The sequence below is a fragment of the Myxocyprinus asiaticus genome, chromosome 4, assembly GCF_019703515.2.
Source record: "Myxocyprinus asiaticus isolate MX2 ecotype Aquarium Trade chromosome 4, UBuf_Myxa_2, whole genome shotgun sequence".
In the NCBI taxonomy this organism is placed as follows: Eukaryota; Metazoa; Chordata; class Actinopteri; order Cypriniformes; family Catostomidae; genus Myxocyprinus; species Myxocyprinus asiaticus.
Genome location: NC_059347.1, coordinates 52,362,894 through 52,377,189, shown reverse-complemented (window position 1 = coordinate 52,377,189; position 14,296 = coordinate 52,362,894). Strand labels below are relative to the sequence as shown.

The window sequence follows — 14,296 nt, the reverse complement described above, 5'->3', positions numbered from 1 at the left end:
CAAATGCATATTTGTTTGAATATTTACCCCTTTGTCATATCCGTTTACTGAAATGCTGCAGAAACTTCGGTCATCTTGCAAGCAAATTTTGGAGTGTCCTTAAGGATCTCATTTGCATTGTAAATCTCCCCTCTCTGTTTTTTCCCCTCCATGTAAATTATTCCCTGTCCTCATTAATAAAAATGGCATTAGTGACAATTCATGGAGCACAAAAGAGACACAACAGGCATAAGAAACATGCATATTTATTCTTTTTGCACTCAGAACACATTAAATAAAAACTACAAAGGTATTTATACAAAAGATAGATTATGTTCCATTTACATCCAAAACAATAATTTATGGTATAAATTAAAATTCTCACTATTTTATTTACAATTCCATGAAAACAACATCTTTTTTTATTATCCCTGGAAGCACCCTTTCCCAAAATTATAGGGATTCCCATCTTGGTTACTCAGAAGGAAAGCGCACTGACATTGTGATAAACCACAAAAGGATATGACACTTTTTCCATTGCTAAAAGTGCTATTTAGGCTTTGCTTTATAAGTGGAAATCTGGATTCTACATTACTCACCAGTCTTTCCAGACAAATAAGACCTTGTTAGATTTAACCTGTCACTTTGAGTTTGTCTCTATGTGATTTGACAGCCATGGTCTCTTTATCTCTTTCTGTCTGTGACTAGTGATACTATAGTATGCATGGGTAGCCCCGGGCACTTCAGAGCTAAGGGTATGAAGTATGCAATAATTAGGACATTGTGCAGATGAAAACATGGCAAAAATACAGCATCAGGTCAGCCAAATACACTTGAATTGAGGAAGAACCTTGAAACATTGGGTGGGCAGCTTGCTCAATTACAGGTCTTTTGTTATACAGTATTTCAGTAGTGCGTAAGTTAATGTAATCCTGCCATGAGGATAGTGTAAACGTGTTTGGCTCGCTGTCCCTGGAGGAGGGCTCAAGGCTTGAGACTTGACCCGTGCTCGAATACCCCCCAGACTTGAGTTATTAATGAACAGATGTATAAGACAAGACACAAGATAAGTACTTCTGTTAGAATAAATAAAAGTGCATAATATGGTGATTTTGTTAATTTGTTTTGTTGGTAAGTGCTGCAATTGTGACACCCACAAATAATGTACTGCTGACCACCCATTTTCAGGGTGTTTGGTTATATACTGAATGTATTCACTCAAAAGGACGTTGAGATGAGGGGCCTTCACAGTATTGCTAAAACATACAGTAACACTGTGCCCAAATCAGGCTTGATGCGATAAAACATCAGATGATTAAAATCGCAGTGAGTGACAGGACAATGTGCTGATCATTTGGCTTCTAAATCTGTGGTGCTGTTTTGGAAGTCCGACCCACAGTAAAATCTCATTGGTTCAAAATGTTGCGTCACATAACTACACACTAAAGGAATGATCTGGGTTCAATACAAGTTATTGTATTGTATTGCTGATAACCACCGGGAATAATTTTGACTCGTCCCTGGTTTATTTAAATACAAGCTAAAATTGCGGCTACTGTAAGGCACTTGCAATAGAAGTGAAAGGGGCAGTCCATAAACATTAAAATCACATTGTTTCAAAAATATCGCCACAAGACATAAACATTATACATGTTAAAATTAATTTAGTGTGATAAAACTTACAGGGATTACCGGCATTATGTCGTCATGGCAACAAAGTTGTAATATTGGATAACTTTTCACAAAAGGATAGTCAGTGATTTTATCACACTAAAATCATGTTAACATGTATAATGTTTATGTCTTGTGGCTATACTTTTAAAACATTGTATATTTGAACATTTATGCACTGGCCCCATTCAGTTCCATTGTAAGTGCCTTACTGTAACCCCAATTTTTGCTTTTATTTAAAATAAATAAGGTACGAATCGAAAAAAAAAAAATGTGTGTGTGTGTGTGTGTGTTAATCAATATTATGCCACAATTTCTGTCAATTGAGCTTAACTTGTATTGAAACTCGAAAGGAGCTGTTAGGCTAAATGTTCAGTCTCAGTCACCATTCACTTTCATTGTATGAGAAAAAGATGCAATGAAAGTGAATGGTGACTGAGGCTGGGATTCCGCCTAACATCTCATTTTGTGTTCCACAGAACAACAAAAGTCATACGGGATTGGAATGACACAAGGTTGAGTAAATGATTACAGAATTGTTTCATTTTTGGGTAAACTATGCCTTAAACAAAAGCTTGTTGTCATGTCACGTCTGGTTAGGACACATCAAGTGTAACATCGAGCACTGAACACAAAACTGTAAGACACCCCTCGTGTCAACTCATATCTTGATCTGTAACTAATGGCTGTTCAAGTGCTGTACACTGCAGTCTAAATGTCATGACCCTTAACCGGTTGTGCGTTCCTTTGAAGGAGCGTCCTCAGTCCTCGTAGCAAGCAGTGCAGTGATCCTTGTGGTTTTTGGCTTACTAGAAAAGTGCTTCAGAATCTGAAAGCAAAAGTTATGGTGAAGGGGGAGAAAGAACAAATTGTTTTGGAAGAATTTCACCACTGCCTTCGTTGGGGAGTGAAATGAAAAGGGAATAACGTTTGATCATTCCCACACAGAATTACACAATGTTCATCACAATGCTTCTCTTGCTCAAGTCGAAAACCTGACAAGAACAATATGCCCCAACGACACCCACAATCCTCTGAAAAAAAAGTTCTTAGTGCTTATTCTCATTTGCAATTCAATGGTCCGAAGGATCAATGCTTGTTTATATCATTGTGACATTGTGACCATTTAGAAGAGTTTTTTTCAGTCCTGAAGGCACTTAAAGGCATTACAGAAAGATCAAAACCCAGCACAGACCAAAAAAGATGGCATGAGAGGTCCAAAGGGATTACTTATCATCTTGAACATTGCCCAACTTGTAGCAATTGCAGGCTTTGGTACTTCGCAGTCCATTCGTCTACTCTCAACTCTCTCGAGACTTCTTTGTTGTTCACTTTGAGTCCTCAAAGGTCTGAATCACTTTCTCCTCTACGTGATTGTGTCATCAATCCTCCACTGGTTCAAACAGCTCTTTAATCTTAGGAGAAAGACCTTCTGTGCTCCTCAAAAAGAGGTGATCTACATTAGAGTGACAGAAACTGAATCGTATCTCTCTTCCAGAGGGGCTAGTTGGGCATATAAGTGGCATTATATTGGTTATACAAGTGGTTTTGTCTTTCAGTGTGGTCCACGGGGAGTCTCACCCTTTCTAAAGACATTTATCAGGGGTTGATCGCTTCTGCAAAAGCACCTGGAGAAACGGTTGGGCCATTTTTTGGCATCGATTATGAGTTCGTTTTGGTCTGTTGCTCTACAATGTCAAGACAAACCAGACATCTCCTTTGCTAATCATATCACTTGGTTTATTTGTGTACTTGTCACATCATTCGTGATTGGTTGAGATGCAAATTCAAAGTAAATGCGTATTGGCCAGTGGCACCGAGGTCTCTCTGTACCTTTCTGGCCAAGTTCTTTAGCAACAACCGATCAACCCTGTTGGCTGGGCTTTGCTCTGGTCATTTGAAGTCGATCAAGGATTGTTCTACTCCTTTTCCATAGCCCAGTAGCGTTACGTACAGTGTGTGCATTCCTTACAGGGGGCTAAAGTAGCCGTAGAGGTCAGAAGAATTGAAGTTAGTTTCCCACGAGAGGGCTGAGGTCCCCATGGTGGTTCTTGAGTTTCTTCTTAAACAGTGAGATGGTGGAAGGTCTGTATAAGATGATCCAAGGTTCAGATGCGGTGCTCTGCGCACATGATTCTGAACTGCTGATCGATGGAATGGATGAGGACCTAAGAAACAAAGAGGGACAAAAAGATATAAAAAGATAAGGAACAAAAGGAAAGTTATTGCCAATCAAACTTTTACGTACGCTTCGATATGCCTCGTAAAAACCAAATGACATGCAAAAGTGTAAAAAAACATCCATTAAGAGTAAAACAGCAACAATAAATCTGACAAAAGCACACAGATAAAGCAGCAAATCAAAGTTGACACAGATAAAGCTGCGAATCAAAGTTGACACAGATAAAGCTGCGAATCAAAGTTGACACATTCAGTATATAATAGCTACCCCCTTTAGCCTGCAATTAAACCCAACTGTTTGAGGGGGAAGCTATTCAATTTTTCACTATTTTCATATACTTTTCATCTTTCACTATTATTTTTCAATTGATGCTTTACAGTAACAACACAAAAAACAAAGCTTCAAAAAATTTATTAAATTCATAATTTTGTGATATGTTTACTTACTTAACAGTAAGGTGCAGTAGCAGCTTAGCTACCATGGCTATTACTGTTAGCATTAGCAGGGCAGCTAGCGCATAGATAGTCCACACTGTAAAACATGACATGTTTATTACCGACAGCAAAACTAATGCAGCCTCATATTTACAATCATACAGAAACACACAGTTTCACCAGCAAAAAAAGTATCTAGCATAAAGGGTGGCTATCTATGGAACAGTAAGGTAGCTAGCTAAGGAAAGATAAACTTCAGTAAATACCCTTATAAAAATGCACCATGAAAGCCATTGTTTAGCTAAAATACTGTAGTACTAGATTAGGTTTCGCATTTACTACAGTTATAGAGTAGTTGTTACTATTGTTTAACCATAAAGAATTAAGCTGTGAGAATCTTTGCCATTTTGTTGTTGTGTTGTGTGTTTTGGTAGTAAATACTGTTTATCACATGGGAAATGTAAGGAAATAACATAAAGCTTTTAAAAATAAACCTGTATTGTACTGTTTTGTACTTAAAGTGCCACAGTTCAGACACATCACATCAACATCAAAGTGCTAATATTTACAACGCAAAGTATTTTGGCAAACTGATGCTGTTTTAATTTTGGTTTTGACAGAAATCACGACTGAAACCTTCTCTGCTTTTTGGGTGTGAGATGCTAAAATATGGGACAAACCGTGTCCTGTACGGATTTTAATGCGCAATTTTGTTCCCATAATGTGATAGTTCACCCCAAAATGAAAATTCTCTTCATTTACTCACCATCATGCCATCCCAGATGTGTATGACTTTCTTTCTTCTGCAGAGCACAAACTGAATTTTAGAAGAATATTTCAGGTCCATACAATGCAAGTGAATGGGTGCCAAAATTTGTATGCTCCAAAAAGCACATAAAGGAATCATACATTTAATCCATATGACTCCAGTGTTTTAAACCATATCTTCAGAAGTGATATATTATTATATAAAATAAAGTCATTTTTTGCTAAAAATTCTTCTCCCTGCCCAGTAGGGGCTATATGCATGAAGAATGTGAATCACAAAAAAAAAAAAAAAAAACGAGAAGAAGAATGTGAAAGTGAAACTTAAAGTGCAGATTGACTGAGAAGGGAGGAGAATTTATAGTGAGAAAAAAATACATTTTAAATATTGATCTGTTTCTCACCCATGCCCATCATATCATGTCTGAAGATTTGATTTAACCACTGAAGTCTTATGGATTACTTTTATGCTAACTTATGTGATTTTTGGAGCTTCAATGTTTTGGCACACATTCACTTGCATTGTATGGACTAAAAGAGCTGAGATATTCATCTAAAAATACACATTTGGAATGGCATAAGGGTGAGTAAATGATAGAGAATTTTCATTTTTGGGTGAACTATTCCTATACGGGATGATTATATATTATATGGGATGATTGGCAATATTTGCATTATGACATTATTTTCATGACAATTAAGCACATTTTCTCATCCATAATTCTTAATGCAAAAAAATTCTCCTTACTATAATAAAAAAAATCTTCACGGTCCTATAAATAACCTTCATTTTCTTTATGCAAAATACTATTTCTTATTTTTCCCTTATTGGTAACATTATTTTAGGGATCAGAAGTTAGACTGTAATTAATCTTTAATAATTGCACTTTATAAGACATTATAAGGCATTTATGAGGCCTTTATTGCCTGATTTCTTATTGATGGCTTATAGCCCATTACATTAGTTTTCCCCCCTAAAAATAAACTTCTTAGCTAAAACAAAATATATTAATAGCTAGGACTTTCCAAATTACACCCTTTATAGGTTCTCAGTACACTATGAGAATGTGCAGCTTACAGGTGTAAAATAAATATACAATGTGTTTCAACATAGCCATTTAAATGAGCTGAAAAGCACAGTGACGTTATACAAAAGTGGAGACACTACTGTAGTTATTCTAGATGTTTAGTCTTTATAAATGGAGCAGTATACCAACAAACCATTAATGATGCAAAGCTGTTAGAATGAATAATTTGTATAATAATTAAATTATTAGGATATTAATAATTAATTTCTATTACTGATCCATTACCTAGACTAAACATCTAGAATAACTACTGTCTCTGCCTTTGCATTGAACTATGCATTCCATATTTATTTTACACCTAGTACTGAGAACCTAAAAAGGATATAGTGTCCACAGTACTAGCTATTGTTATCTTATGTTTTTAACTAATAATGTTATTGTTAGGAAAAAAATGGGGGTTAAGGTTAGGGGCTACAGTATAAGGCAAGGATAAAAATTCAGCCAATAAAGGCCTAATAAATGCCTTAAAATGCCAAACAAGTCCATAACAAGTCATCTCACCAACATATCTGCCTATGCTAAGTTGATGACATCTGGTATGAAAAGTAAACGAGGACAGAGTGTAAGCTAAGAGTAACTGAAGCGTAAAGAAGTGAAGAGGACACATACTGGTGCTGTGGCCCGCTGTCCGGCCCGGTCCATGCCACTGACCTGGCATGTTTGCAGGGCTTGATGTGATCACGTAGTACAGCAGGGAGGATTTCCCGCTCTGACTGGTGTTTGATTTAGCAGTCGTGCTTCCAGTATGAGGCCTCACTGTACTGGTGTCCTCTTCATCACCATCATCATCCTCTTCAACAGCTGTGGGGAGGAAAATATGTTGTGATGTGGAATTTGGTGCATGAAATACTAGTAATTGTCATTTGGGCACCAATATACAGCAGGGTGAGAAGAAAAACACAAAAAACACTCACATTTTCTTCATAAAATGTAAACTCTGCAATAATATTTGCATTTAAAATCTCTAATGTCTCTTCTCTCCTGCATTCATCAGTGATGACGTACTCTGGACATGGACATGGTTTCAAAATAACATCACCTCAGTCATTCAGTGTTGCAGACACAGATATAAAAGCAATGCGTGGTGTTTGAATCAAACTCTGCCTGCAAGCGAAAACGGCTCTGTGAATGGTGAAAGCCAATTTGTTCCGCTGACCTTTTCTTTCAGCAAAATATTTTTTTCCGTTTCATACTTCCCATTGTCAATTATTATTCCTCAGATTGTGGTTAGTGAACTCTGCCTCCCAAAACAACACAACAGAAAGTGACAGCGTGTCTGAAAATTGTATAGAACTGACAAAATGGTCAGAGCATCCAGAGTGCAATGCAACAGAGAAGAACCATTCAGTATAGTTGATCAGTGCTTACGCATATGTGGCTTTGGACTATTCTACTTTCATTAATAGTAACTAATACTGATTGTTTAAGTGACAGCATAACTGAATATATAAAAGGTTTTGGAAGAGGAAATGCCTCCTGGACTATTTATCTGATCTATTAGCCTCCTTGGTGCATTCATGAGAGGAGCTTGTTTGCACTTAATCATATGAGCAGAGCGCGGATGTCAAGATTTTATAGTGAATTAGGACTTAAATGTTTGTCTATTTCTCACACAAAACCTATCGTATTACTTCAGAAGACATGGATTAAACCACTCAATTTGTATGAATTATCTTTATGCTGCCTTTATGTCATTTTTTAGACCTTGAAAGTTTTGTACCCCCTTGACTTGCATTGTATGGACAAAAATCGTACATCCTTCAAAATATCTTTACTTGGGTTTCACAAATTTAAACAAATTTGAGATGGCAACAGAGTGAATAAAATGAGGAGAGAATTCAAATTTTTGGTTGAACTATCCTTTTTCTCTATATAAAGCCTCCTTCTTTCTCTACAGGTACAGTAAATCTCTACTAAATTACCCATCAGAAACTGCAGTGCAGATGCACAGATGTAGTAGATAACGCATCAGGCTGCACCTGCAGATGCAAATGAAGCTCTACACATGCACTACTTTATTGTGATTGGCTTCTAGTAATACTGCCTTTAAACAACACCTGGAAACTACCTGGTATGTTTTGCATCAAAGTATATTTGAGGTCAGTTCCATTTCAATTCAGGTCTGTACATAAATTACATTTATGCATTTGACAGATGCTTTTATCCAAAGTGACTTACAGTGCACTTATTACATGGACAATTCCCCTGGAGCAACCTGGAGTTAAGTGCCTTTCTCAAGAACACAATGGTGGTGGCTGTGGGGATCAAACCAGCAACCTTCTAATTACCAGTTATGTGCTTCAGCCCACTAAGCCATCACCAATCTTAAAATTAAAGGGTGAAACTTCAGAATAATATTTATTAATAACAAATGTTTATAATTAACAAACATTTTATTATATAATGCTTAATAGAATATAATAGAATAGAATTAGGGCTGTCAATCAATTAACATTTTTAATTGAATTAATTACATGATATGGCAATTAATTAATCAAATTTATCATAATTAATCGCATATATAAATATTTGCTGAGAAAGCCCCTCAAATAACAATTCAATATATAATGATCAAATAATTATAAATAGTTATATTAAAATAATTATAAATAAAATATATACTGTATTTTAAAAATTATAATTCAGATAATTAAAATTCATTACGTTATTGTGCCAATCTAGTAAAGCATTGATAAGACAAAAAGTGGCTTTAGAGGGCAATATATTTATTACCATATTTTTTAACATAAGCCTATCATGATCTACAGTCCACAGCAATTCATTTTGCAATAGAATTTGTGAACCGGTCAGAGATAGATATATTATAATGGCTTTTCTAAGGATAAGTCAATGTACACAGGTGTCTATGAATGCTTTTAGTGCACTTTGGTTGCGTTGCGTCATAAACACAGCGATTTTTCTGTCACGTTAATCAGATTGAAACTTAAAATGTCCAGCTGTATTTGAACACTAGTTCACGTAGTGTCAAGCAAGCCTGAGTGTGTTGTTTGTTCTCTGAACAGCTGTGCATTGCTTATACAGCTGGAGTTCCGCTTACTGCCCCCTGCTGAAACAGGTGGTACTTAAGCTTAAAGAGTTAAATCAATAAAAATAGAATCCTCACCATGATAAAGAAGAGAAAATCCCTGCGCCTCGTTCGTCCTGTCCGAATAAAAATACAGAATGACGAAGTCTACAGTGACGTTCACAATGTCCCGTGGTGGATTGCGCCCATCAAATCGTGCCACCACCTGATTAGAGTAGCCATCCAGAAGTTCCACCATATCAGTCTGATCCACAATATTGTAAAAAGTAAAGTTGAACAGAATGACGGAAGCCCCTGGAACCTGGGAGAACAAAATGTCCAAGATATTGACTTTGGCAGCCATTATGCCAGATACATATTCTAGTAATTTTGGTGTGGCTTGGCTCTAGAAGCTCTTCCTCCATTAGAATATTAAAAGCATTATATGTACCTGAATGGTCCAGTAGCAGACTCTGCCAGGTTTATATTTGTCTGGGAAGTCAGGAGAGTAGATCACTGCAGAGGGCGAGGTGTAGTTTCCTCCACAAGCTCCCACTTTTGCTGCAGGGTAAGAGCGATACCTTCAGTTTAGCATAGCTTGTAGTCATAATCAACATGGAGAAGATATATACTTTTCATTGTTGAAAATAGAAGTTGCTAAGCTAATTAAATTTCTTCTAATAAATATTTATACTACTAGTCAATGCTAGAATTTAATGGAAAAATGAAAAATGAAAATTCTGTCATCTTTTACTCAACCTTTTGGTGTTCCAAACCCATGACTTTTTACTTCCGTGAAACACAAAAGATGTTAAAGGAATATTCTGGGTTCAATGCAAGTTAAGCTCAATCGACAGCATTTGTGGCATAATCTTGATTACCACAAAAATTAATTTTGACTCATCCCTCCTTTTCTTTAAAAAAGCAAAAGTATGGGTTACAGTGAGGCATTTACAATGGAAGTGAATGGGGGCCGATTTTTGAATGTTAAAATACTCACTTTTTCAAGACATAAACAATATGCATGTAAACATGATTGTAGTGTGATAAAATGACTTAACCTTTTTCTGTGTAAAGTTATAGCCAATTTTACAACTTTGTTACCATGACGATGCAATATCAACAAACCCTAAAACCCCAAAAATTGTCCACATTCACTTGCATTGTAAGTGCTCCACTGTAACTCTTGAAACTTTTTTTTTAAAGAAAGGAAGTTAATGGAAAAGGAAATTAAAAGTCTAAATGAATTTTTGTGGTAATCAACATTATGCCATAAATGCTGTCGATTGAGCTGAACTTGTATTGAACCTGGAATATTCCTTTAAGTGGAATGTTCCATAAAAAGAATAACGACTTCAATTTCCGTCTGTTTATCACTGAAAGCTATTGTATAATTTCAGAAGATTTGGACTATGGACTACGGCTCATACCCTACCAAATTTCTCCTGTTGTGTTCCATGGAGAAAACCACAGGAGTTGGAAAACGACATGAGGGTGAGAAAACAAATGATCATATATGGATGAATTATTCCTTTTATCTCAGGTAAACATTAGAGGAGATATTGCAGACTGACTGTAGTAGATCAGGTCTACACAGAGCTCATGATTTCATAATAACGCATCTCATGGTAACAGGTTAGTTAAAGTAAGATAAGCTCTCCCAGTTCATTGAACAAGATATGTTAGGATTTGTGCCTGTTGCATAAAGCACCTTAAGTGTAATTTTCCCTTAACATCACCCTAATGTTTCCCTTAAACTTAAGGGTGTTGCAGGAAATAACCCTTAAGTGTTACTTAAGGATTTTTATGGGTAAAGCGTCACAATCCCTTATGATTCCCTTATAAGTATTTCTTTTCTATAAGTGTGCCCTTAAAAACTGTTAAGTGTTGCATAAAGCCCCTTAACTGCCATTTTGCTAAGTATTTCCTAAGGTTAGGAAGACTTCATCTTAAGTATAGGTTAAGAGTTTCCAGGTTTATAAAAATGAATAAACAGCTACGTTTATACAACCAATTGAAGAGCATAGTGTGCCAAGGCTAATTTTTACGAGAGGGAGAACCCAGTTTAGACCATTTAAGCGATGAAAAACTGTTGCAGTTGTTGCAGGAGTACAGATTTGATGGTCACGCAATATGTGAAATCTCTAACAAGCTGGAGGGCGATCTAATAGGAACACACACAAACCAGAAGTGTAAACTGTACACATGGATGAATAAAAATCATACCACAAGTTCATTTGCGATATATTGCTAACTTATATATATACACTATATTGCCAAAAGTATTCGCTCACCCATCCAAATAATTGAATTCAGGTGTTCCAATCACTTCCATGGCCACAGGTGTATAAAATGAAGCACCTAGGCATGCAGACTGCGTCTACAAACATTTGTGAAAGAATGGGCCACTCTCAGGAGCTCAGTGAATTCCAGCGTGGTACTGTGATAGGATGCCACCTGTGCAACAAGTCCAGTCGTGAAATTTCCTCGCAACTAAATATTCCACAGTCAACTGTCAGTGGTATTATAACAAAGTGGAAGCGATTGGGAATAACAGCAACTCGTAAAATGACAGAGCGGGGTCAGCGGATGCTGAGGCGCATAGTGCGCAAAGGTCACCAACTTTCTGCAGAGTCTATCGCTACAGACCTCCAAAGTTCATGTGGCCTTCAGATTAGCTCAAGAACAGTGCATAGAGAGCTTCATGGAATGGGTTTCCATGGCCGAGCAGCTGCATCCAAGCCATACATCACCAAGTGCAATGCAAAGCGTCGAATGCAGTGGTGTAAAGCACACCGCCACTGGACTCTAGAGCAGTGGAGACGCGTTCTCTGGAGTGACGAATCACGCTTCTCCATCTGGCAATCTGATGGACGAGTCTGGGTTTGGCGGTTGCCAGGAGAACGGTACTTGTCTGACTGCATTGTGCCAACTGTGAAGTTTGGTGGAGGGGGGATTATGGTGTGGGGTTGTTTTTCAGGAGCTGGGCTTGGCCCCTTAGTTCCAGTGAAAGGAACTCTGAATGCTTCAGCATACCAAGAGATTTTGGACAATTCCATGCTCCCAAATTTGTGGGAACGCTTTGGGGATGGCCCCTTCCTGTTCCAACATGACTGCGCACCAGTGCACAAAGCAAGGTCCATAAAGACATGGATGAGCGAGTTTGGTGTGGAAGAACTTGACTGGCCTGCACAGAGTCCTGACCTCAACTCGACAGAGCACCTTTGGGATGAATTAGAGCGAAGACTGCGAGCCAGGCCTTCTCGTCCAACATCAGTGTCTGACCTCACAAATGCGCTTCTAGAAGAATGGTCAAAAATTCCCATAAACACACTCCTAAACCTTGTGGAAAGCCTTCCCAGAAGAGTTGAAGCTGTTATAGCTGCAAAGGGTGGGCCGACGTCATATTAAACCCTATGGATTAAGAATGGGATGTCACTTAAGTTCATATGCGTCTAAAGGCAGATGAGCGAATACTTTTGGCAATATAGTGTATATCCTACACCCCTACTGACCACCACTAATATTCTTAATTTGGGATGGCAATCAGTTCTCTGCACAGTTATACAAGCATCTTAACGTCTTACACCTCCAGTCCAACTCTTACCGGGCAGTCTTTCAAAGGTGTCTTTCTCAAAAGGTCACAAAAGTAGAATCCTCCATTAATTGGTCTGCATGCGAAACTCAGGATGTTTACACAGGAAAATGTGTACACAAAAAAGTGTTTGAATCGATTAAAATTGAGGATTGTACCTCAACTACAAATGGAAATCTGCCTGTGTATCCTCCAGAAAATGAGTTTGAAAAAATATTTATGCAGTAATTGTAAACTACTGTGATTGGTGCATACTGAAAAGTGCTGTGAAAACTAACGGGTGACACGTGACAATAGCGTTTACGTGCTGCTTCAGAAGAGGTCGGACAGTAATAAAGAAGAAACTTTAATAGTCATTAATATTAAAATAAAATCATAGTGTAAAGTTAAAGTATTTTTTATGTGGTAAAATTGCCCAAGTGTTGGTCGTGACATTTCTGATCTTCTGAGAGTTCGCAGAGACATGCCGTGTCCATGGTAACAGTAGAATTTTATTATGGTAAAACCTTGCTCCCTGTAGTAAATCCCTTAACGGTTTCCCTTACCTAAGTGTATCCACCTTATTTTGCAACGCGGAAGCAAGCAGCGGCTGCATTTCCGGCGAATGTGTGTAAGTTCTGCTGGCATTGACCGCAGTGTAAATAACTAGAAGGTTATAATACCAGCGTTAGTGATCTGGGCTTATAAACTATCTCACAACCACAGGATATACAGCAGAATTATGTGGCAATATCTGATCATTTCTAACATCAGCATTTATAGTAAAAGAGTAAGTAAATCATTCACTTGCTGCTGTGTGTTGTATTGAAGAGACGGTAATAAAATATGCTTCTTTCTTTACCGAGATTGTGACGATGCAGTCTTTCATGTCTCCATGTAAACCTCCATTGATATGTACCTGCATAACCTCCGATGATACCTTTATTTAGTTCCAAAGGCGATGTTTCATTAGCCATGCTTAATGCAAGATCTGCATGTCTGTTTACTATGCACTGCTAAGAAAGAGAGAATGCTCTCTGACAAGAACGGAGAGTAAAATGCGTTTATTATTTTGCCAAGATGAAACAAGATGCAGTTTTGGTGCAAAGAAAGTTGCAGCAGCATTTCCCCGGCATCTTCTCTCAGCTGGTTGTATAAAGTTTGTGGAGGCATGTCAGACGGTGCGGAGGACTGTCCATGTCAGCGCCTGATTTCATTCATTCTGCCTGTGCAACAGTGTGTGATGAAACAATGGCAAAATGTGATAAACTGTAAAACTATATGCGATCAAAACCAATGTGTTTATGAAAATCGTAATTAATGATAATAATATGTTGGCATTTATTGCCAGCCTGTAATCAATAATGTAGTATTTTTGTATAGCTAATATAGCTGAAAGTGGGTTATACCGGAAGTGGTACACATTCACGTTTGATAATGGTGGCGCTCTAATTCGCTGAAAAATAAGGTGGATAAGGGGAAATCACGCTTTAAGTGTTATACTTAAAGGAAAAACTTAAGGTGTTTTATACAACTGGGCATTGTTATCATTAGCACCCTTAACTTGAAAATCAGTGA

General features: G+C 37.4%; 1 protein-coding gene across 2 annotated transcripts in view; it reads right to left on the bottom strand.

Moving 5' to 3' along the window:
* Positions 1-242: 242 nt before the first annotated feature.
* LOC127437044 (kremen protein 1-like) overlaps positions 243-14,296 on the bottom strand; it is a 94,120-nt gene continuing 80,066 nt past the window's right edge. The window contains exons 6-10 of one of the 2 annotated variants that reach the window (XM_051691692.1): positions 9,596-9,705; positions 9,244-9,466; positions 6,729-6,920; positions 4,279-4,363; positions 243-3,818 (exon numbers count right to left, since the gene is read on the bottom strand). In XM_051691692.1, the coding sequence (XP_051547652.1) occupies positions 3,662-3,818; positions 4,279-4,363; positions 6,729-6,920; positions 9,244-9,466; positions 9,596-9,705 (767 nt within the window). In that variant the 3' untranslated portion in view covers positions 243-3,661. The remainder of the gene's footprint in view (positions 3,819-4,278; positions 4,364-6,728; positions 6,921-9,243; positions 9,467-9,595; positions 9,706-14,296) is intronic. The other variant, XM_051691698.1, reaches the window with a different exon arrangement.